Genomic DNA, 24,037 nt, shown 5'->3' with positions numbered 1-24,037 from the left:
TTTTTTCTAGTTTCCATGTTCCTTGCATTGTACAATCCAATATCCTGTCTACCATGTATATCAGTGAAAGTAAGACAGACAGGTTTCTCATATGAAACATATACTTTTAATTTTAAGATTCACAACTTTACATTATTTGTAATTGATTGTAAGCTATAATAAATAGCCAATATACATGTATATATTATTTTGTACTATGTATCATGATTATTATCAAATACCTGAATTGCAATTAAAATTGTCACTGTTGATACTAATAAGATATAGATTCTAATGAATTCTAAAAACAATTTACAACATGATGTTGAACACTTTTGTTTAATAATTAAAATTGAATAAAACATATCCTATTTTCAAAATGTCATTATCAGAAACTTACTATCATATTAATGTCACTTTCTATACTCTCTTCTTTATTCATAATTTACATTTTTCTATTGAAGTTAAATCTATGATGTATTTCACAGTGATTAAAAAGCAATAAATGGAGGGAAAAAAGTCACTTCATTCTTTTGACATCAACAAAAATTATGAAACAGTTTATGTCTGATCAGAGTCTTCTGAAGCTTTTTTTCTACCAATTCAGACATCTGTCTTTATCAAAATAAACGAATAAAACCATGTGATAGCTGTTTACACACAATGATCATGAAATGCTCTCCCATCCCAATCAGTGCAACAACAACTATTTGATAGCTGATTGTTAGAACTCTTATTTTGCCAAAAGCCCCCCCCCCCCCCCCCCCCCCCCCCCCAGCCAATTTTTTTCCTTAAAATTTGAATATCCATCTTTAAGCAATTTTTAAAAGTGGATAGGGTACACCATCAGTATTATCAATACAGTGAAGTTTCCATGTATTTGAAATTCCTTGTTATGAAACTAGAAAACGAAGTTGTCAAATCACATAAGGCCCATTAAATACAAGATGTATTACCCCTTTTCATCCCTTATTCTTTACAAAGAATGAAGTAGACCTTTGTGTTGGGTTACAGTAAAGCCGTCTAACCTGGTTAGCGCCGTGCCACGGCTGCCCTACCCTAGTCTCCTCCTCCTGAATCTCCTGTTCGTATCGCTCCTCCGAGTCGTCCAGCGGGTAATGTCCCTCCCTCTCCTGATGTCGGCGCTGGTGTTCTCTCCTCAGATGCTGGATCCACTGGGCGCGCGACCAGGACTCCGGGTCCTCCGCGGACCTTCCCGACGGAGGACCAGCCGTGAACTGGTTATCGGTAATCCGTGACAGATGGTCGGTTGGATGAGGTGAGTTATTGGTGAACCGTGACGAGTGGTCTGCTTTGTGGGTTGGGGTGAGTCTAGAGAATTTGTCCTGTAGTTGGGGGGAGTTACGTGACAGCCGCGGGGTGTGGTTGTCGGAGTATCTTTGTTCGAGTCTCAGGAATTCCGCATTGCTCTGCTGGTCTTGTAATTGTCGGACCTGTTCCTGAATTCTGCAGAAATCAAATGTTAAATAATTGAAGTTAAATTAATACCTTTAATTCATTTCTATCAACTATTAAAAATGCTTCCAATGAAACTGGTAAGGTCATAGAAACAACCTGAACTTTGAACCAATTTTTGTATACAATATTCTTAAAATGTACTTAATGACACTTTAAAGAATATGGTTCTGAATCAGAGAAAATGAGATTAATTTTTTTTAATTTTATAATAAACTATTTCTGATTTTTTTTAATTTGCTTTGGTGGTTTGCAGAATAATTTTTCTGAATAAATGTGCATTAGACTGAGGAGACTATTTTTATTACAATCCAGCAGTATGGGTAGGATGGTCATTGGGAAAGAAGTGTTGGGTGATTGGAGGGGTTTATAAATAAGGACAGCAGTGACAGGAAAATGTGAGCCTGAACACAACGGTCCTAGCTATAGCAAGGACGTAGATATCAAGGGAAGGGTAAAGTGTTCTTCATAGCAATTCTCAAGACAGTCACTATCAATCTGAATTACATCATGCTTAAATTGGCTTTCTGGTTTTGGTAAATTTAAAACACTGGACATTGACAAACATACATACAGAAAAACCAGCTGTCTTATTTCATCAGACTGAATATAGTTTACTATTGCCTCATGTGAATGTTCACATGAAAAGTTTGGTTCAAGAAAGTTATAACTTCAAACAGTGCACCTCAACATGTGTTTCTGAATCAATAGATACCAACACTTCACTCCAGTGTTTAATCATGTGTGAGTTAAGTTGAACAATTTCCTTGTCAAGTGCAGATCATGCCTTCCTTTCTGATTGATGAAAACTGTGAGAACGTTTACCTTTCATATTCAGTTTCCTCAAACAACTCCTTAAAACTGAAATCAGTTTTATGAGAAGAAAATTTCAGATCACATACAAAGTTTACTCTCATAAATGTTTGAAAGAAAAAAAATCTAGATCTACATCTTCATGGTCAGTAACTTTTCAGAACCCAAGTGCATCTGTTTTCCCTCAATGTTTTTTTTTTTTTTTCAACATCAAATTAGGAAGAAAATTATGATTATGCAAAAATATTTTATATCTGTATTTCAATCCAATTTTTTAACTTTTAACCTAAGCTCAAACACCCCTGACAATCCATTCCATTTTATCATTTACCTGTATTCTCACCTCAATCTCTATCCAATTCCTAACCTTGTATAAACACCCCTGTCCCTCCACCCCATTTCTGTCTATAATTTACCTGTCTTCTCTATTTAAATCTCTATCCAATATTCCTCTAACCCTAGTATAAACACCACTGTCCATCCACCCCATTTCTGTTTATAATTTACATGTCTTCTCTATCTAAATCTCTATCCAATTTTTCTAACCCTAGTATGAACAACCCTGTCCATCCGCCCCATTTCTGTCTGTAATTTATCTGTTTTCTCTATCTAATCTCTATCCAATTCTTCTAACCCTAGTAAAAACACCACTGTCCATTCACCCCATTTCTATCTTAGTCTATAATTTACCAGTCTTCTCTATCTAAATCTTCAACTAATTCTTCTAACCCTAGTAAATACACCCCTGTAGATCCACCCCCATTTCTACAGCTTACCTGTCTTCCCTGGAGTCTGCTGACTTTGACCTTTCCTCTGACCCAATCTGTCTGTCTGTTTCTTCCTGTGCTTTTGCTTCTTCTTTTTTACTTTTGTTGCTCCTCCTACAGTAAATTCTTTCAGTATCATAAAATTCCCTAAAACTTCATGTCATATATGATAAAATCCTGTCCCAGTTTCCTGAAGGATTTATTCCTCATCTTTATTATTGGATTACTAGTATGCCTTAAAGTTTAGATATTTTTAATCAGATATCCGCATGGGTCCCCATTTCATACCTCAGTTAACATTTAAATATCCTCCATAGGCCCCCATTCCATACCTGAGTAACCCTTTAAATATTCCCCCTGGTCCTTTCTTTTCCTTGGCGGGTTTCTTCTTGGCTTTTCTGGGGTCCTCTGGCTCGCTGCTCATGGAGGAATGTCCCGAGGTCGTGACCCCTCCCTGTGTGACCGATCCTCCCTCACTGCTCTCCTCCTCCACTGTAACCATAGCAACAAATCAGGGTTACCAAGGAAGTACAGATTTGTATCTAGAGAAACATGAGTGTTTCGAAACAGGCAAATCCACATTGCCAAAGGTTAAACATATCAATGTTTTGTCATACAAATTATTAATTCTATTTTAATTTTAATGTAGGAGATGTGCATTGTGAAATATGTATGAATATTTTCTAAACACTTTATTGAATTTTTCACTATTTTGCAAAGGGTTTGACAAACTTCTCTTTTTAAAAACATCAGGTTAAACTTTGCAGATTATATATACATGTACATAATTTTTCCAGAAAACAAATATGGTACAATTTGTCATGTAAAAATTGATATAAATCGTGATTGCAGATGCTTGAGTTTTTTTCCAGTGTACATGCAGTTTAACATCTGGATTATTGATAAACAAAAATGTTCATTCCAATATATATGATACATTTGCACTACAAGTCTGTTGCTGTGTCAAAAATATAACTTGGCAAAACTTGAATAAAATTTTAAAATCACATCAACCTAGATATATCATGAAATCTTACATTATTTATTTAGATTCTGCTGCTACTGCTTTGAAAATGTCTCCTTATAAAGTGCATTATAAGCAAGATTACTAAAGCAAAATTAAGTGTGATGAAACTCCCCTAAAATTTTATTACATGCACACACTTGATCTAATATTTACAAGTACTGTTACATTGTAAAACTAATAAATTTATTTCATTAGGCCTAAATTTTTCATGAACAACTGTAGATATATATTTTTCTTCCTTGGATTTATTATTATAAATTAATCCTAGAAATCTGATTAATTTTCTATCGTGAATTGAACGTAATTTGTGACCCCATGAAAATTGAAAGTTTAAAACATTAATTCTAATATGTAAAATTGATAATTCATTAGGTACAATGACTTTCTAATAATAGACTCTTTTCACTGAGAAAACATCAGGTCAGGTCTACAAGTATCTAATATGTTAAAAGACTATTCACTCAATGTGTTTCGAGGTATAAGTCTATACACATGTAGATTTCTATTCAAACTGTGTCTACTCACCAAGTTAAAAAAAAAAAAACATCTCTTTAAAACATCTTAGGATCATATTGAATTGCTTTTTTTTTTTAATTCTATAATCAAATATCAAATATTGTTACTTGCATGCATATATTTATATTTTTGATTTTTATACAAACATTACAGAAGATATTATGGACATAATCGAGCTTAGAAACAAGTTTGAAATCAGAATAATGAACCAGACTCAAGGGGCACATGCATGGCAGTGCAGACAAATGAGAAACAAGACAGAAAAAAATTTACGAACTCCTGTAATGATACAATGTCAAAATCAATGACCATGACAACAACAGCAACAACACATGTGTCACAAAAGAGTACAATTATACAACAGCAATCTATAGAATTAAGTACACAAACAACAAGATGAACAGCTAAATGTAACAGCTAAAAGACATCTACGCACAAATGAGTTACTAAAACAAAACTGAAAATGAGACAGTCACTGAAAATTAATCTATGAAATAGACAACATTGAACAGACAACAAAAACATAATGAGTCACTAAAACAGAACTGAAAACAAACAGACAGCACCTAAAGCATGTATGTATACATGTACAACAACAGACAAGAACAACACAGGTTTGGACAAATTAAATCTTAGGATGTAAACAAAGTTTAACAACAACAATGAAAACTAAATAAAGGGCATATGTATAAACTACATTGAAAGACACAACAAAGACCAAACATAAGTGATAAATGACTTCTAACAGCCGAGTACATTGCAGACACAACCAAAAATACACATATGTGAGCACTGTCTACAAAACTTGAACAACAATAAGGCATGCAATATCAAGCAGTGACTCTGATGAGACTGCAGCTCTACTGGTTGTTTTAATTTAAAGACATTGTTTCAGATTATATTATTTTACACAATTACATGTGTGTATCCTGCTGTTAACAAAAACTCCTCAATTTTTTCCCAGCTGCTATTAGAGAGGGGGAAGGGGGTGCAAGTCAAATCAAACTGTCGATTTATAAAGAATTACATGTATTAGTTTTATAAATAATTTTGAAAGTTTCATCCTCAAAATAAATTTAAAATATTAATTTAGAAAGAATTCTATACTTATTTTAATTTTGACATTGTATTATTTATTGATGTATTCATTCATATTGGATCAAAAGTGTAAGAAGAGAATCAGTTTAAAAACAGCCACTGTGAGTGACTTTACCATTACATAACCATTACTGGTTTTCAACCAGTAGAGCTAAAAAATAGAAGATAGCAGAGTAGACTTGTGTTGCAAGGTGCTATAATTTAAAGAAAAAGAAAATAATTTGTGGATCTCAAATCTTTATGCCTTTATCCACGTGAAGAAAAAACAAACAACATAATTCACATGCAATAAACTGAAGTGAAGTGACACAGTCAAATTCGTCCATGCTGCGGCCCCATGACTACCATATCTTCCCTGCCAACAGCCTCTGAGACCAAGCTCAAATCCAGGGTAACCAGAAAAAGAATTCAAAGTCCTTTACAAGTGTTTTGTGTAGCTGCTGCTACATGTACAGATTTGGTTCCCATTTTTTACTTTAAACGTTTAGATGAAGTACAGTTGAACTTCGGTAACACAAATATATCTTAAATAGCATGGATATGTCCAAGTGATTAAGAAGTTGAAACCACTTAATATTAATTATGGAGATGGAGCTAACAAGATTTGACTGTACATGATTTATCAGACCTGTGTATGAAGGTATGTGTACTATGTACACTTCACTCGGGTTTGTGCTTCAAATCAACATGACCTGTGTCTGAGGCCTGTTCAATAGAGGGAATGTTCGCGAGCGCTCGCCAAAATTCCTTATACCTCCAATAGAAATGTTTGCGAGCATTTGCTCTGTTGAACAAGCCTCTGGTCTATCACCATGGTATAAAGAGATATGTCAATCTGTGGCTATATAGTCTTTCAATATGATATGCAGAAATGAGTCCAACTATGCCTAGTCAATCAATACTTGTGATGGACTGTTGTATTTATATAATATTAATGTATCTGATTTATCAATACCATGAACTATGAAAAAAATTTCAAATTCAAAAATAATACAAAAGGCAAAATTAATATGCAAAAAGTATAATGCAATGCAGACTATGTTATCTCCAGAATAAAAATTTTTGTTTTAAATTAGTTGAAGATATTTTCATTTTAACATTGAAATCACAAGATTGAAATTTAAATGTGATATATGTATCTGTCCTGCTCAATGTTATTAATTTATAATATCTTACTAAGAAACAATATTAGAATTCTAAACAATCTCAAGCACATATTAATCATCATTTCTACTAAATCATTTGCATTGTTTTGGTTTTTAGAAGCAATAAATAGGTGGTGCTAGGTTAACTGGTTAGAGAATCTGATTGGCTGAAGGTTTGGTTGTCATGGTGACCATGAGTAAACTGGTACCCTGTTCTCCTACAGTGAAGCCCTCACTGGTTTCCAGATTTCCTTCCTGTGTTTGATTCTGATCTTCTATGAGACACAAGAACATTCTTTGTAATGAATTTCAGGGAAAACAATCTACTTTATGTACACAAGAACACATAGTCTACATAATAATATACAAGACTAGTATGTTCTGATTTCTTGAAATGAAATGTAAACATCAACTGATCAATAGAAGCAGCAAGCAACAATGCATACTAAGCAGTTAACAAGGTAGATCCTGGTGTAATGGAGAAGACAGCCTTCATGAAATCAGTATTTTACAATTTAAGAGATCAAATATCACAGACAACATTTTAAAATTCCCATTATTACTTGAAAAACAATAAACCTGATCTACTAAGTAGAAGAGAGAAGTTCTTATATTTAAAAAAAATACTCTGAGATGGTCCCTGAAATATAGAATAATAGGTTTTTAAATGTCACCCCTTTACTTACGTGGATCCATGGTAGTGAGTTCCTGGGGGACTGGGTCATAGGACCGGTCGACTGCTGCCCTGAAGCTGAGATTACAGCCCCTCCCCCGCCCTAGCTTGACCCCGCGGTGGGAATCCTCCTGACTCTCGTGGGAGGCGTCCAGACTCTCCCTACTCTCGTCCGTGTCCCCCGGCGCAACCTGAGCCAGATTCTCCAGGGAGCTGAAGCGTTTCAGGTTGGAGTGGGGCACATCAAGGGGTTTGTCCACTGCGGGTAAAAGAGTTTAGCAGACTAAATACACAGTGTTGTCATGTCATGATTTAACTTTTAATTATACTGCTGTTCATTGGCTCTTTTGAAAACTACTAGGTTTTGTAATGCATATATTTTAAAGGAATGGAAATGAAAAGTGAAAATTTAGAATGTTTAAAATTATACTTTGAAATTCATTTTATTCTAGGTTTTGTAATGCATATATTCTACAACAAGAAAATTAAAGGAAACAAGATGGAAATGAAAAGTGAAAAAATTATTTTTAGATATTGATCACAGTCAAGGTCAAGGTCATTGATCATTGTCATTCGGCTACCATCTCCTATGGTTCAAAGAGAAATTTTTAGCATTAGGTCACAGTCAAGGTCACAAGATCATTGACTTTGAAAGGACTTTATCGGTGGAGTATGCATTAAAAAGTTATGACAAACAGTGGAAAAAGCTATTTTTAGCATATAGGTCACAGTGTAAATCACATTCATTTGAAAGGTTATTTTTTCTACCAAATATGAAGTCTATATCTACAACAAGAAAATTTAGAACCAATGAGAAAAATTTAATCCTAAATAAACATGTCCCAACAAAGAAAGTTGTTACTAGTTTTCTCTAATTTAAACTGAATCATAAGAATTAGACTGAAATCAATACTTGTCATTGGTTAGTTTATGATTTAGTTGTTAATTAATCAAAGCGTTATTGATCATTTATACAAGAAAAATTTAAAAGTACTTGTCAGTTGGTTAGTTTATGCTTATGTTGACAATGTTGATTAATCGAAGCGTTGTAAAAAAACAAATGACAGTGTTTTTTTTTTCATATATCATGTATATTAATTAAAAAAATAACTGTTATTTCATACAGATTTAGCAAAGCCTTATTCTTTTCAATGTCAATAATACTATTTTGTATGTCTAACACAGTATTATAGCTACCTAAATGGTCTTACTTATACTTTCTTATAAGTAATCGATTTATCCTCATTGTTTATCTCATACATTTCAATATCACTAAAAGGATTACAGTACTATGAAAATATGTCTTTTTTTCAACTCAACATAATCCATTAACAATGTTAAATATTCAGTTCAAACATGCTTACAGTAACTCCTGACTGATCTAATAAACAACTTAGTCAGTTATATAATTCGTACTAGTCTAAAGTAAAACTCGGTTTAATAGCAAAGTCAATGGGACCTATGAAATTACTTCGCTATAATCATAATTCGGGATCCACAATAACTTCCCTATATCATTCTGTGAATTGCAATATCCATGTTCATACTAAACGAGTTTTACTGTATTTCCTAGTTGTCCATCTCTAACAAGATTATTTAGTACATGACTGTTAGTTTTGTCACACATGACCTATATTTACTGTTAACTGGGTCAATTTTTGTCACACAGAATATTAGACCACAAAGTAATGTTAAGTACTATCATACACAAGGGGGTCAACAGTCATCACCAAAAGCTTATGACCTAGCTGTTAGTCTATAAAACTTCATACAGTGTATGTGGACAAAATACTTTGAAATCACACTGACATTTTTAAGACAGATCAGTTTTTAATATTCAAGGAGTTTTAACACTGAATTCAGTTAGGCATTATATATGTATTTAAGGAAAGTTCAGGATTTAGATACCACTTTGCTTTAATAATTTTGGATAATTTGATAAACTATCTTTGGATAATAATTTCTAAAGCATAAAAAAATATTTTTATCATTTACGAGAATATAATTTTAATTTGTAAACCTTTGGCCTAGTCTGTTGATAACATGATAGCAATATTATAAATATTTTTATCGTCTATGATAGCTAATTTCTATGTGTAAATTTTTAACATCTTTTAATCATGTTTATGGCAATATTTTTTAAAGAGTGTAGATTTTTTAAGAATCTATAACTTTTAAGCAATTTTCTGTAGAATGATGTATCTCAATTTGTTTTAACAGAAATTTATGAATTAATTGCAAAACACCACATATAACACACGACTTCTCTGGTGATAACTGTTAAGGAGAGGATACATACTAATACGCTGGCCATGCTTTGGTAAGGGAGGTAAGCGTGACGTTCGGGGACGACTCCGGGAATTCCGACTCAACAGAGACTCGGCCGACCCGACCCTCTTCAGACTTCCTGTACCTGTGCTGCCACCTACAGTTATAGTTCTACATTATACTGGAGGACACTAAAACATTCTGGTCTGATACTCTTTTCCTTAAAAAAAAATCTTGTCATTGACAAGAGGAATCCTTCCATATGTTCCTTCTGTATCACTGTTCAGTGGCCAATCAAATGAGGTGTTTGTTATTTGGCCAATCAAATCACAGACAGAGGTTTTATTTATGTGACCAATCAAATAAGATGTTTGTTAAGCTTACCGTTTCCTGAGGTTCTGTTCTATACTTTACTGTTTAAATGTAAACATGAAGTTAACCCTACCACCAGTAGCTGACTTGAATCAAATCACATGAAGACAAAAATTTAGGTAGACAACATTTTACAAGATTCTTTTTGGAGAGAAGGGGGAGGGATATACCATTTCAGGTAACCATACCAAACATAAATGCAGGCACTTGCTACATAAAGACCACCTAAGCCACCAACACACCTGAATATCCAACCACAGGGGCATCCTATCCACTCTGTTCTCCATTACATAAATGTGTAATAGAGGATAGAGCGGGTGAGATGCCTCTGTGATTCAACCTTGATCATCTTAATTTGAATCAAGCATATTTTTTAGCACTTTTTTTTCCCCTTTTAAATAAAAAATCATGCACTCACAAATTTATAAAATTCTGAATGTTGTTAAAAGTCAAAATTGTGCATTTGTGCGAGATTATATATTTTAAACGGATATATTCTGAATAAACAATCCCATGTAAAAGTAAGCAAATGATATTCTATAGTCTGTATCTAGTATATCAAAAATGTGCAGTATATTATTTAGTACAATTATCAGTCACCATTGGACTTTCAGTAAGGCATGTCATTCTCAACGTTTCATTAATTAGTGGAGATTTACATAGTCTTTCATTTACAGTTGGGATAGAAATGCAGGTGAATGTCAACAAGTGTAGCAATGATCCAATGACAGTATGGCAAAGAGGTAGGACTCAAGTCGAATCATCGTTGTCAACAACAATTCAAAGTTGCTATTGTTATTCATTTCTTATCCAATGAGAATCTATTGGCCATTAAAGAGACGTTAATTAAATTGGGTTGAGAATGCCATGCCTTACTGAAAGTCCAAGGACAACAGAGAATTGTACTATCAACTGTGCAGTAAATCACATTTCCAGATTGTATAAAATTTGAGGAAAAAAATGATTTACATTAATTCAAGTACAAAAAAAAATTATAATACACAAGATCGATACTGTACACTAGTATACCTTCCAAATATCACTTGTGGTAGGGGATTATATATCTAAATACAACAAATGAAATGCCACTTTTCCAAGCACTTGATTAATAATTTGATTTCCAATGTACAAAGTATTCTGTGCTGTACGTAGTGCCCTATAGCTGTTTCAAAGCAGAATCTTGTTTTAAATAGGTTATTAATTTGATGTAACAGATTGTCACAGAAATTTAATGTTAAAAAGATATTAAAAGCTAGAAATAATTAAAATTTAAGATTTTAAATTTAATTTTGAAGATAAAAAAGAATTGAAAAAACAAAGATGCCAATGGGACACAATGCTCACCAGATGAACCATTGTTAGAGATATCTCAAATCTGCCTGAACACATTTTTCAGGGGTAGGAGGGGGTTAGGGTAGGGTGGGATGGGGGTCTTCAACCCCTTGACATCAACCCAGGCTCTCCCATTCAAACCCTTCTATCAGTTAACAAGATTTCAAGAATCTTTACTTATAAGGATACTATTAACAGTATATGACTATATATATGGTCCTGTTGTACATGTTGTACATGTGGCAAAGGTGATTAAAGAGTTTTCTCATTAAGTTCTACATATTGTTTTGTAGTGCAATCAAAGCCTGAAGGGCTATGATTTGAAGAAATTTGATCTACACTAAGAAAAGAAATTAACTTTCATGTATATTTTATCTCTTCTTGCACCTTAGTTTTTAGGTTTTCACCATTTCCTAATAACCGTCCATTGGATGGGTCTTGGACTTCATTTAAACAAATGAATCACCAAATTACCAAAGAATGCTTTGAGGGCAGTTTAGATGAAATTGGACCCACGGTTCTTGAGATATCAAAGATGTGAGGAGCAGACAACAAAAGGACAAATGTTGATCAAAAAAATCAACTTACTCTAGGTGAACTAAAAATTTTCATTAATATAGAAAAAAATAGGTTATACTATGAAATAAATATTCTAAGTTGTTTAAATGATTGAAGATTTTTGTTAAAAATTAATCATAAATTTCAAAAATGTTAAAATCTCTTCCCAAGTCATCTAGGCCATGTTTGGTAAAATAAATAGAAGCCATTTTGTTATTTGAACAGTTTTGAAAGCAGAGGATGGCTGTGTATTTTACCCCCAATTAATTCAGTTTAATAAATGATTTTTATAAAAAAATGGAAAAGCTCATAGATCCCAGAAGATTAACAAGATTCTGATGATTGACACAGAATGTTTTACCGGTGACGTGAAATGATGCAGCACGCCTATCATGACCTGCAAATCAATCAGCATTGTTGTCAACATGTCAAACTAAAACATTAGTTTTATCTTTAACTTCCTTTCGGTTACGAGTTTGGTTCTTGTCAAAGTAAAAATCTAAGAGTGAATCAAATACTGTAAATCAGATGCCAGTAGCCGACATTAAAACTGACCTTTTTGTCGGCTGGATTTGACGCGTTGATATACTTCACTTCGACTTGGGTCAATATGACCTTTCCGTTTCTCAGACATACTTTGTCGTCCAAAACCTTCACGCTTGAACTCTCCCAAGGGACTGGTGGGCGACCTGAAAGTTGAAGAAATCAAGATTTACATAACACAATGCTAGAAATCAGAATATGCCTCATTGATTCATAGGCTACAATTTACTTTGAACAAATGAAATTATAAAGGTTACCATCTTACAGGAGTTTGTTAGGAGCATAACACTCTTTAAAAATCTTCCTTGTGAAGATCTAATTCTTCAAACCATGAATTCTCATCACTTAATAAATATGAATATTTTAACAATTCCAAATTATTTATCTGTATCCCATTAAAAAAAAAACTGCTATGTCTATGAGATGACTAATAGTATCTCAAACACTGATATCTTGAATTATGGATATGACGAAGAGATTTGGATCATCCTAAAACCCTAAATTTTCAAGTATTTTATCCTGGAGAGCTGGAATCCTCAGATATCTCAAAATTTTATCTCCATCTCCTTGAGTTTCAGGTAACAAGGTTTGACTGTATTGTATACTCAGTCTGTGAAATCACCAAGTCTCATGGAAGTTTATTTTTCTTGTTTTTAAGGTATGAAGAGACCCACGAATTCATGTCCACCACGAAATGTAAAATGTTACATACATAATTCAACAATTCTTCATCCGTGAAAATTAATTCCCACCAACCAAGAGTTTTTTCTCAAACCAAGAAAATATGGCACCATAAAAATATATGATTTTAGAGTATATCCTAGTGAATACAATATTTCTCAATATCTTCGTGTATAGTTACATCTTCTACTTACATTTCCTCCCCTCCCGGGCTGACAGGCGGCCCCCAGTCCCCACCCTGGAGCCACACGGGCTGCTGGTCTAGTTCCTCTGAGCTAGAACTGTTAAAGTGGTGGTGGAGGAACCCAATAGTAGAGTGGGGCCGCATCCTCTGTCTGCTCTCCTGTAAAGAAACATGGCTGACAATTACGAAATAGTTCTGGAAGTGATGGGAAACAAAATTGACTGAGAACTGGGGAATGAAAACAGTCCTGTAAAGAAATCTGATAAACAACTATAAAACAGTTCTAGGAGTGAAGGAATGGAAAATGATTTCATAAAGAGGAAAGAAAACAGTTATAAAATAACATACCAAATGATGTAAAACAGTGTTATGTCAGTCAAAAGCTCTACAGAGCTTATGTTAATTGTTGTAATAATCCAACTGTAGTTGCTTTTCAAAGACAGCAATTCTGAATTACATTTAAATTTATTAAAATCTTTAAATGATTTTGCTCAAAGAATTCTTACCGCCTCTTCCTCGTCATTCTCTATCATGACATTGGGACCCACTAAGGGTGAACTCTTTTGCATGGGTTTCAACGGTGAAGTTCCTGGTGACAATATATTCCCGCTACCTTGTAAAGCAAAATTATATGACTGGTTCCGCAGTCCTTCATCCTGATCATGTGACAAAGCACTATCGTCCATTTCATCTCTGGTGGCCTTCGTGTATGATTCATTCCTAAGTCCCCCATTCGTGAGACGTTCGATTAAGAAATTCCTAGCTTTACTTCCCCCATCTAAATAATCCAGGCCTCTGTGAGGCTCCAATGGGGTATCACTAGTTTGTCTGTAAGAATCTATCAGGTTTTCCTTCGTTCTTAAATTTTCCACGTGGTCTGTCTCTCGGACCATTTTATTATTAGCACCGAAAACAAAAGCATCATGGGAAGCCTCCTGAGTGAACGGGGAGGGGGAAGGGGCTCCAATTTTACGGGCGACAACCAGATGAATGTACCCTGGGATGGGCCCCTCCATCTGCATTGCTTTCCTTAACATCTCCATGGCCTCCGTGTTTGATAGTCCCATCAGCTTCTCATTGTTTACTTCTATCAGTTGGTCGTTTACTGCAAGCCGGCCATCCTAAGAATAACCAGTTAGACTTAGACTAAGAAATATCAATCAGACTTACTACATAGACATTGCAATGCCAAGAGCATAAAATATCATAGGAAATCTTAATAAATTAGCTCTCTGCTTCTTCTGTTCATGAAAAATTAATATCTCGAGTAAATACAACTGAATTTTAAAAATTAATGAAGATTTAAAAATAGGAAGGAATTGAGCATATTTTTTCCATATCAGAAAATTTACATTTTGAGGTGTGGAATTTATTTTTTTTGTTCAGTTCCTATTGCATACTTTTTCCCATGTTAATTTTTACAAAACAAGTTATTACTAATCCTTTGTAAAACAGTGTTCCAGTGTTTAAGATAGTTCAATTAATGATATAATTAATTTGCTTCACCTGACATTTTCTCCCATACCTTTGATGCTGCCCCTCCATTTATCACAGACTTGACAAAAATGCCCAGATCCCTGGTGCCTCGGTCCGTTGTCATGGTTTTACCCTTGACACTGACCCCGAGCCCCGCCGACCCAGAATCGGACAGTGGAATGTCCAGACGTAGAATCTCCTTGTTGCGCCCGGCAGTCAGCGAGCCGTCGGTGTCCCCCGATTTCTCTGGCGGCTGTAAGACAGGAGGGGGGTCAGAGACGGGAGCGTCTCGCTGAAATCGGGAGGGGGGCCAGTGAGTGCACAACATTAATACACACGCCAAACAAAGATCTACACAAGTTCATATTGTCTGACCCAGGATGCCATTTTTTTTTTTTTACTTCTTAAGGAGGCTGGGGGTCCACAACTTAATCATTAGATGTAACTCCATCTTTTAGATGTGATTTCTAAAGCTGTCAACTATCTTTTGGTAAAGAAAAATTTCATGCATTTTAGTTTTAAAATTTGATCATTTTTCATTTTTTGTATATCTTTATATGAAGCTCTTCTTCCAAAGGAGATCAATATAGTCTTAAAATGGACACCCGCAGCCCCCTTTAAGGGTGTGTAATTTTCTGCGCAAACATGATGTTGCAAATGAAAATTTATTTCACAATGAAATGAATTTTCAATTCTCTTCCTTTTTTTTCTTTGTACCCTGAATCAATAGCCAAATGAATAGTAAAAAGATACTGATATTCATTTTTGATAGACTCATGATTTCATTGCATCCTGGATATTCAACAAAAGGAACCATTTCTAACATGACATGATTACAAAATGTAAGTAAACGTGCCAACTCAATCAATCAGAGAAGTGTGTTTTTCACTCTTGTATTTTTTCAGTATTTAAATGTTAATATGCAAAATCAAAACATCACATGTACATTAACATTTTTTTCTTCAAACATTTGTTTTTAATGAGTGGGAGAATAAAGATTTTAAATCTTCCAATAAGGAAGCATAGGGGACAATACACTGTGATTAAACACACACTGTTATTCATATTTAGTCTTCAGAAAGCACACACTTTTCTGAATTTCTAAGAACCATGCATGATTGTTGAATAATTCAAATACACCTGACTTTGTACCACAAAGAACATACAGACAGCATGAACTGAAATAGTTTTAACTTTACTACCTCATCAATCTAACATCCAATATGAATTAATCTTACCACCCACCCCACCCCACCCCGACCCCCTCAACACCTCCCAAAATCATCAATATGTACTTTCATAAAACATTTCAGCCCTATATTTTTTTTTTATTTCAACAGATTTCTAATCATGCATGGTTGTTGTCTTTACTAGCAATAATTAAAAATTATAGTAAATAAATTCTAACTAACTACATAAAATAGTAATATTAACTATGGGAGATATGTATACTGATTTTACTATAAAAGTTTGGGACAGCTAGCATTACTTTATATGGTGTATTTGAAATCAAACAAAAAACATACACAGAATATGCTGAATAAAATATCATATAGAAATATACATGTATATTCACTAATACTAGGTATGCTTTCATTATGCAGTCTATGAGATGAAATATAGTTCTACAGAGATAACCAAAAAAGAGAGAGAGAGAGAAAGGATGATGTATGAAAGAAAGTGTAGAAGGCAAGGCAATTAAACACTGTCTAGCAGCATTACAAAATCACCCCCCCCCCCCAAAAAAAAACCCAATAGTTCTACATATTATAAGAAAAGAAGAAATTGATAGAGTCAGTGAACAACCTTATATGTACACATGATAAATAAAATTTATTAATTATGTGTAAGATGGAAACTGATAGTGAACAGTTCCATACACATGATAAGTTTATTAAATAATATGCATATAGTATATTGAAGATAAGGCTGAGAATTAATTCCACACACAGTCACTATTATTTATTCAGAAAATTGGTTAGCCAATTAAAAGCCTTGTTTAAGGTGAGATCATAGCCACTCATGAGTCAAGCTGAAGTCAGTAAAAAACAGACAGAAGCACACATCACTGGGAGACCAGGAAAGAGGACCAGTCAACAAAAATATGAAATTGACCAATCAGAATAAAGGACAAAACTACACAGGAAGTAGAAATATTTACAATTCTTATAGGTCTGACATTCATTATTTCATTATTTAAAGCCATATTACACTTGAAAACAAGCAGCTAAATTTTCTCCTTTATATTAGAAAGTATGCACATCTCTAGATTTTAGTATTACTGTAAGGCAGAGATAAAAATTGAAATAAAGGCAGATATTCCATTCCTTTTGACCTACCAGCTCTCGCAGAATTTAAATTAATGCCCTCCCTCTTGACTTACCAGCTCTCGCGGGACTTGGAACTTTTCGTCCACCACCTCTTGTCGTGATATCACCAGCTGTACTGAGCTTCCCATGGGGGCATTCCTCAGCACAGAGACAACGTCAGCCTGGGTTTTCCCTGTCAGGTCTTCGCCATTTACCTACATCAATCATACACACAATAGGATCAAAACAAATCAAGGGTAATAAAGACCTCAGGTTCTCTCCATTTACCTACATCAACCATGGGCATCAAATTAAATCAAAAGTAATAAAGACCTCAGATTAAAAAATATCTGATCAGTTTTTTAATTTTTTTTTTTTTGCAGAATTGAATTAAATTTGAGAGATTAAAAAGAATGCCTGTGTGTCTTAAAACATCTATTTTAAGCCCTGCTTAAGAACTGTTAACTGCATGAGGAGAAATTTTTGCCCTTTTTGTCCTCATCACCAATGGGAGAAGAATGCACGTGTCATTAATAAAATACTTATCTCTCTTTTATCATAACTGTGTCAGGGCAAATTTGCTAAAATTGTTTTTCTGATTGATCAAAATTAACATGGATGAAATTACTGTACACAGGGGTTATTTTTGCACCATGTTATCAAAGAGTTATCTCCCTTCTTTATCATTTGTACCTCCAGCAGTCTATCTCCTGCTTTTAACCTTCCATCAGTAATAGCCGCTCCTCTGGGAAGGATGTTCTTAATATAGATTGGGGAATCCCCTCCAGCTGGGTTATCTCTGGTAGTCACACTGAAACCAAGGCTAACTGGACCTGTAGTGTAGAAGATAGTTAAATAAGAAATGTGTCTCATTTAAGTCATGTAATAATTAAATAAAATTTATGTAGAATACAAGCTTATCTACAAATTTATCTGTTCAAATCAACATCACAGTAAACTTCTAACCGAATTCCATCTCAATATTAGTAGAAAAATATACTCAATAAAATCAATCTATAATCAAACTTTTATATGATTTCCTTCTCAGTAAGTGTTGCTAGTATTAGATGAATTTTCACCTATGTAAGCTGTGATTTTCATTGTTGTTTTATTTTTAGTGTGATACTGTAAACCAACTTTTATTTGTAATAACTTTATTTCGCGATTTACCAGGAGTAAACTAGTTCACCATCATTATTTGCGATCAAGCCTTTCTTTGGGTTCTGTTGTCAATAGACTGGTTTGTGGCAAGAAATATTCGAGAAGCAAGGCTCTTGCAAAAATATCTAGCAAGTGAATAAAAGTAGTTTTACAGTATTTTGTTTACCTTTGATAAGAGTTATCTCCATCTTCTTGCCAATTTTCTTGGTGTTGGTGGGGGCCACCAATTTGCTGCGTTCCTTGGACACATTGGATGACAGAGTGGTGCCTGGATTTCTCGTGGGTACCGCGGGGGGCACCTTCTTTGTGGGGGAGACAGGTTTAGCAGGGACAGCTGGCTTAATGGGGGAGGGGGCGTACCCCTCAATACTACTGTTACTGAAGAGGGAAAACAAAAGATCAGTCTTATATGGTTCACAGATAGTAGGCATAGTTTTTCGTAAGCTATGCATTTTGTAGATCACTAAAAAAAAGTACCATAATGATTTTTCTGTATGACAATACTCTGCAAAAATGACATTTTTAGGAAATGATTAATTATATATCTTGTTCAAAGATAATTTGTATTATTACTTAATAAATAATAACGGATCCTCGTCCCTTTAATTGGAAATACAGAATTGGTGGTCACTATAGGTCCCCATCAAACATGTAATGCAATTCTAAATCTGTATGTACGTAAAGTATCTAGATATTAAGGTACTCCGATTCTCAGTTTCTGAAAATCAGGCATTGATTAATTAAAAATGCTTTCAAAAAAGAACCTTGAAGCACACTGAGAGGTATAAAATTTAATTTTCAAGGTTCATTTTTAGACTTTTTGAACTAAATCATAAATAAAAGAGTTATGCTTCCTGGCTAAGGATCAGAGTACCTTAAATCAAGAACCTCCACATGAAAAAACAAATCCAGGTTTACCTGTACTAATGACTTACCTACTATTTTGTACAGATACTATAGGGGTGCTGGTCTGCTCTGGCCCAGTGGGGCTGGAAAGGTCGGACTCATTCAGTCGGGGCGGGGGTAGTGTAAGGGGGGAGGGTTTGGCAGGGGTGTGGTTCTTTGGTTTTGGCATGACGGGGGGTGGAGGTTGTTTGGGGAGGGGTGGGGGAACTTGTTTTTTGATGATGCGCAATCTGATGTCATTGTCCCTCATGGCAGAGCGAAAAATGTCCTGAGCTCTACAATAAACAATGTAAGAAAGTCTGTTCTTATCATTTCATCATAATTGTCTCTATTCAAATTGCTGGCAATTTTCAATAGTAGGATATTTAAGTGTTTTCTGCCTGGTATTTGTATTCCAGACCAAATGTTATTTTAAAAAAAACTTTCCTTGATAATCCAAACATAAAAAAATAATTTCAAAGGAGATCAACAGTCTTTAGATCAAGGACACTTTGTGACTCTTTAATTTCAGATACTCAAACTATTTATGATAACTGAATCATTTTGTTACCAATTTATATGAATTGCACTTTTTGTAAATATGTTGTAAGTCTTGAAAAATGATTTAATATTTCAAGCACAAAAGTTGTCTCTTACTTGGAAAATGTAACTCCTACAAGTGTTTGTCCATTGATCTCAATTATGCGGTCATTTTCTCGGAGTCTTCCATCTTTTGACACTCTCCCTCCTTCCTCCACACCTTGTACCAACAGCCCTAGTTCTCTATAAATAATAACAAAATAATCTAGTTCTCTATAAAAAGTAACAACAACCCTAACACTCTATAAATATTAACAAACTTAGTTCTCTATAAATAGTAACTTCCTTAGTTCTATATAATTAAATAGCAACAAACTTATTTTCTATAAATAGTAGTTAGTAACAAATCTAGTTCTCTATAAGTAATAACAAATTAAACACCCCAAGGTTACCCCCAAAATTTTGCCTCAAAAAGGCAATGGACTTTCGGTGACCCCCAAAAACTAAAACGATTCAATGGTTTATAACACAGACATCACACAGGAAGTAGGCAACACAGTTATAGAATCGTCATTACTTACCTTCCTGAGTCGTCATAATCCGTTATAGAGTTAACTATATAAAATAGTATAGGTAACAAGGTATGTTGTTAGAGTTATAGAATTGTCATGACTCACCTTCCTGAGTCGTCATAATCCGGCACGACATGGATTCCCAGCGGTCCTCCGTCATTGGGTAGATGGATAAGAATACCACTGTTATATATAATAATTAACATTTTAAATTTCATTGAACGAGATAAAACAAGAAATAGTAAAGAATGCTTGATTTCTACATGAAGCTTCTGGTTCTTTTATAGGTGTGGTTAAAATAAAATAATATGCGGGTAGGGACAGAGAGAAGGCAGTAGGCAGGGTTTTATAGCATGTGAATTTACATGTACTGTACAACATAAAGAGCCTGAAACTGAGAAATTACTGTAAGAATTTTTGCATAATTTTAAGCATAAACACATTGGCATTTTTTTTTTTTTTTACAGAAGCATTGTTTTTACATGTATGCATACAAACCTGTGTGTGTGGTTTTCCACTTTTGAGTCGTTCCCTGGTTCTGTACTGGCTCCCCCAACTGGTTCCCTTCTCTCCATCTGTACAAATATCAACATAATGAAGCTCATACAACTTAATAATTGTATTTCCCCTTGTTACTACAAGACAGTACTTCAGAGGCATAAAGTAATAAAGTGGGGTTCATTCAACTTGAAACCCCCATAAAAATGAATAGAACCAATACATGCAAGAAGATGGAGGAATATGTGCCATTTTTCCACATTCTGATGTATAAAATCTCAAAAATATGTCAATCTATTTCTTTTTGTCATTTTGACTTCTAAATTTTTTATCACTAATCTCTTTGATCATATATACTCTCCTGTCATATGTTACACCATATCATCTGTTTTGATCCCTCTCTCAATTTTGTCTGCTATCTGACCCGGTGTATCGGGCTGTGAAGGTTACCACCTATGTAGATCCACCACTCCATTATCTTACCTGGTGTATGGGGCTATGAAGCCTTTCTTGCTGCCTCTCCTGAGCCTCTAACCATTTGTACATGTCTGGTCGGTTACCGAGCGACTGCCTCCAGTTGTCACGGGAAAACCGACTGATGGAAGATTTCCCCTTATCACCAGAGGGCGCCATTTCCTTTTCCACCTCAAAGTCCTCCAAATCAGAGGGCTCCTCAGCCTATAAAGATCAAAATATAACTCAATCATAATGAAATCACTGGGACCTATAAAATTACTTTGCTATTTCCATTATTTGTTATACATGTATCCGTAGAAGGAATTCATTAAAATTATATAGCTGGGGATCCAGGATAATATGCTATGTCTGTGAATTCACAATATCCATGTTCATGCTGACTAGTTTTGTTTTATAAAACAAGTGAGGAAAAATCCTGTTTCATTTGATCCTAGATATCTGGAACTTTCAAAAAAATTCAAAACCTTTTGAAAATTGACTCAGTCTTAAATTTCTCATTTTTTGTTAGAGAGTATAAAATTGCTTATTAATTATTATCTTTAGCATATTCAAAGTTCATCACACAAACTTTTGTAGTCATAATATATTAAACAATAATGTAATGTATACATTTCAATGAAACGGGGAATTAAGCATGCTATTTTCCATAGGGTCATATTTTCTGTGGAAATTTTTGTGGTTTGATTTCTGTTGAATCCGCCGGTAAAAAATTGCTGACTATAGTTATATATGTTATATTATATTATTTTACATTTCATGGTGGACATTTATATTACGTATGCCTTGAAAACAACAAAAATTCAGTGGAAAGTTTTTCACAGTACAACATGTAACATAATACAAAACACAGTAACTGTATCAGTTTTTGCGATTTACGGATTAGCTAGTACCTTGAAATTGAATGATTTCTTAAAAACAATTTTTCAAAAGGCGGATTTGGGTGTACAAGTATTTTTAGTTCAGTTGATATCATAATACAGTAGACAAAGTGTTGTAGATTCCAAGTACGGAATGTCTGAGAATGATCGATCCAACTGCTAACAATAAACAGCAATCTCTCCAAGTTAATCTTTAATTCTAAATATACAGGGTGACCTTATTCTAATTATAGATATGTAATTACCTGAAAAATGAGAGAAATGATTAGCCCCTGTGATACAGAAGTCACAGGGGGTTCAATAACAGAATGCATACCATGCTGGAATTTGGCTACCAAGAAATAACCTTCATACTCCATCTTATAATGTCTGGACCTGTCTGAGAATTGTTAAATTTTTCTGTGTTTAATCACTCAATAATCCAAATCCATCCCACAGAATTATAAGTTTAACACAGCAAAATTAACTCATTTTATCCCTCATTCTTTCCACATATCCATCAGTTCCAGCTAGCTTTTGAGCCATACATGTATATGGTTGGAATGGTTGAAATGCACAATTTTTTCCTAATTTTTTTTTTTTTCAATTAAAATCCATTATGACATACGATTTGGCTGCAGGTATCAAAGTTCACAGAACATAACATTTGTACTCTGTGACTGTCTCTTGCCGGGTCCTATCTCTAAATGTAAAACTCACAGTCTCGAGTTCCTATTATTTGACAAGTGACTTCACAATTAATTTAAACCCAAAACCATGATGATTTTCAATGAACTTTTTGCTTCCACTGATAAACAAATCATGTCCAAATAGACCTCACCGGCCAGCCTGGTAAGATTTGACAACTCCATTAAAAGAAGAAGCCGACATCCTAGTCTTAAAACTCATCACGTATATAAATCCAAACAAAGATAAATTTAATGAGGCAAGAAAATGTTGCATGAATGGGATTTATAAACTGTGTAAATTCACCCCTGTTCTATTGGTCACATGTTACAGTTTCATTGTAATGACATTTAAATGTCTGAATCCTCACAATTACAAATTCTGTAGTCCTCTACACATCACTATTATCCTCTAAAAAAATCCGAAAAAATGAAAACAATCCCTTTTCCTGAATTATATAATTACACTGCGTCTACAAATAAGGTGTATATTTAAATGTCCACAATCTTTTTCTTATCGTAATAAGAGGTACACACAGAAAAAAATCTGGCAAAGTTCCTGTAACTTCACTGTAATACACAATGTCCGTGCACTTCAGTGTGTAAAACAAAACTAAAGACGATTTAAAAGTGCCTGAAATCAGTTCCTGTTCAGTGAATTCCTAGTCATACAATGGAGGAATTAAAATATGTCAATGTTTTATGCATGTCAGCCTATTTGCCTTATAACTTCAATTTCCTTCTCAAGATAAAGAAAAAATCACACAGTATGAAATTTAGACCTAAAAAAAAATTTCATCAACTTCCAAATTGATTTCCTAGATGTGAAATCAAATAACCCTGACTTTCTCCTATCTTACAAAGCTCTACATGAAATTCTGCACTTTCTTTTTAATGAATTCATCCCTATCTTGTTAAGAGAGAACTCCTTAAATTTGTTAATAAAGGAATTAAAACAATTAAGCTTTGTTTCTCCTTCAATCAGTTAACAAGAAGTTTATCAGTTGCACCAATCTAATAAGATAACAGAATCAATCAAAGAAATTAAGACATTATGCATTACTTCCAGACATCATTTCCCAGAAACTCATATAACCCCTGATTTTGAAGTCAGCTTAGAAATTTTCCATGCTAATTAGCAATA

The 24,037-nt window shown here is 34.1% G+C and overlaps 1 protein-coding gene across 7 annotated transcripts in view; it reads right to left on the bottom strand.

Annotated features, from left to right (window-relative positions):
* LOC134232219 (partitioning defective 3 homolog) overlaps window positions 1-24,037 on the bottom strand; it is a 42,714-nt gene that overhangs the window by 3,585 nt on the left and 15,092 nt on the right. For 2 of the 7 annotated variants that reach the window (XM_062714165.1, XM_062714170.1), the window contains 19 exons: window positions 21,357-21,551; window positions 20,874-20,950; window positions 20,481-20,558; window positions 19,921-20,046; window positions 19,314-19,559; window positions 18,545-18,756; window positions 17,911-18,050; window positions 17,292-17,432; window positions 14,958-15,200; window positions 13,939-14,553; window positions 13,443-13,591; window positions 12,580-12,713; window positions 9,794-9,919; window positions 7,508-7,753; window positions 7,031-7,096; window positions 3,368-3,527; window positions 3,045-3,149; window positions 2,281-2,316; window positions 1,008-1,446 (listed from right to left, as the gene is read on the bottom strand). In XM_062714165.1, the coding sequence (XP_062570149.1) occupies window positions 1,008-1,446; window positions 2,281-2,316; window positions 3,045-3,149; window positions 3,368-3,527; window positions 7,031-7,096; window positions 7,508-7,753; window positions 9,794-9,919; window positions 12,580-12,713; window positions 13,443-13,591; window positions 13,939-14,553; window positions 14,958-15,200; window positions 17,292-17,432; window positions 17,911-18,050; window positions 18,545-18,756; window positions 19,314-19,559; window positions 19,921-20,046; window positions 20,481-20,558; window positions 20,874-20,950; window positions 21,357-21,551 (3,534 nt within the window). Of the gene's footprint in view, window positions 1-1,007; window positions 1,447-2,280; window positions 2,317-3,044; window positions 3,150-3,367; window positions 3,528-7,030; window positions 7,097-7,507; window positions 7,754-9,793; window positions 9,920-12,579; window positions 12,714-13,442; window positions 13,592-13,938; window positions 14,554-14,957; window positions 15,201-17,291; window positions 17,433-17,910; window positions 18,051-18,544; window positions 18,757-19,313; window positions 19,560-19,920; window positions 20,047-20,480; window positions 20,559-20,873; window positions 20,951-21,356; window positions 21,552-22,544; window positions 23,511-24,037 lie in introns of those variants that run through there. The other 5 variants (XM_062714171.1, XM_062714166.1, XM_062714168.1 and 2 more) reach the window with 5 other exon arrangements.

The sequence above is a fragment of the Saccostrea cucullata genome, unplaced genomic scaffold, assembly GCF_032062105.1.
Source record: "Saccostrea cucullata isolate Sc308-1 unplaced genomic scaffold, CSIRO_AGI_Scuc_v1 ctg408, whole genome shotgun sequence".
NCBI lineage: Eukaryota > Metazoa > Mollusca > Bivalvia > Ostreida > Ostreidae > Saccostrea > Saccostrea cuccullata.
This window is presented reverse-complemented; position numbering and strand designations above follow the sequence as displayed.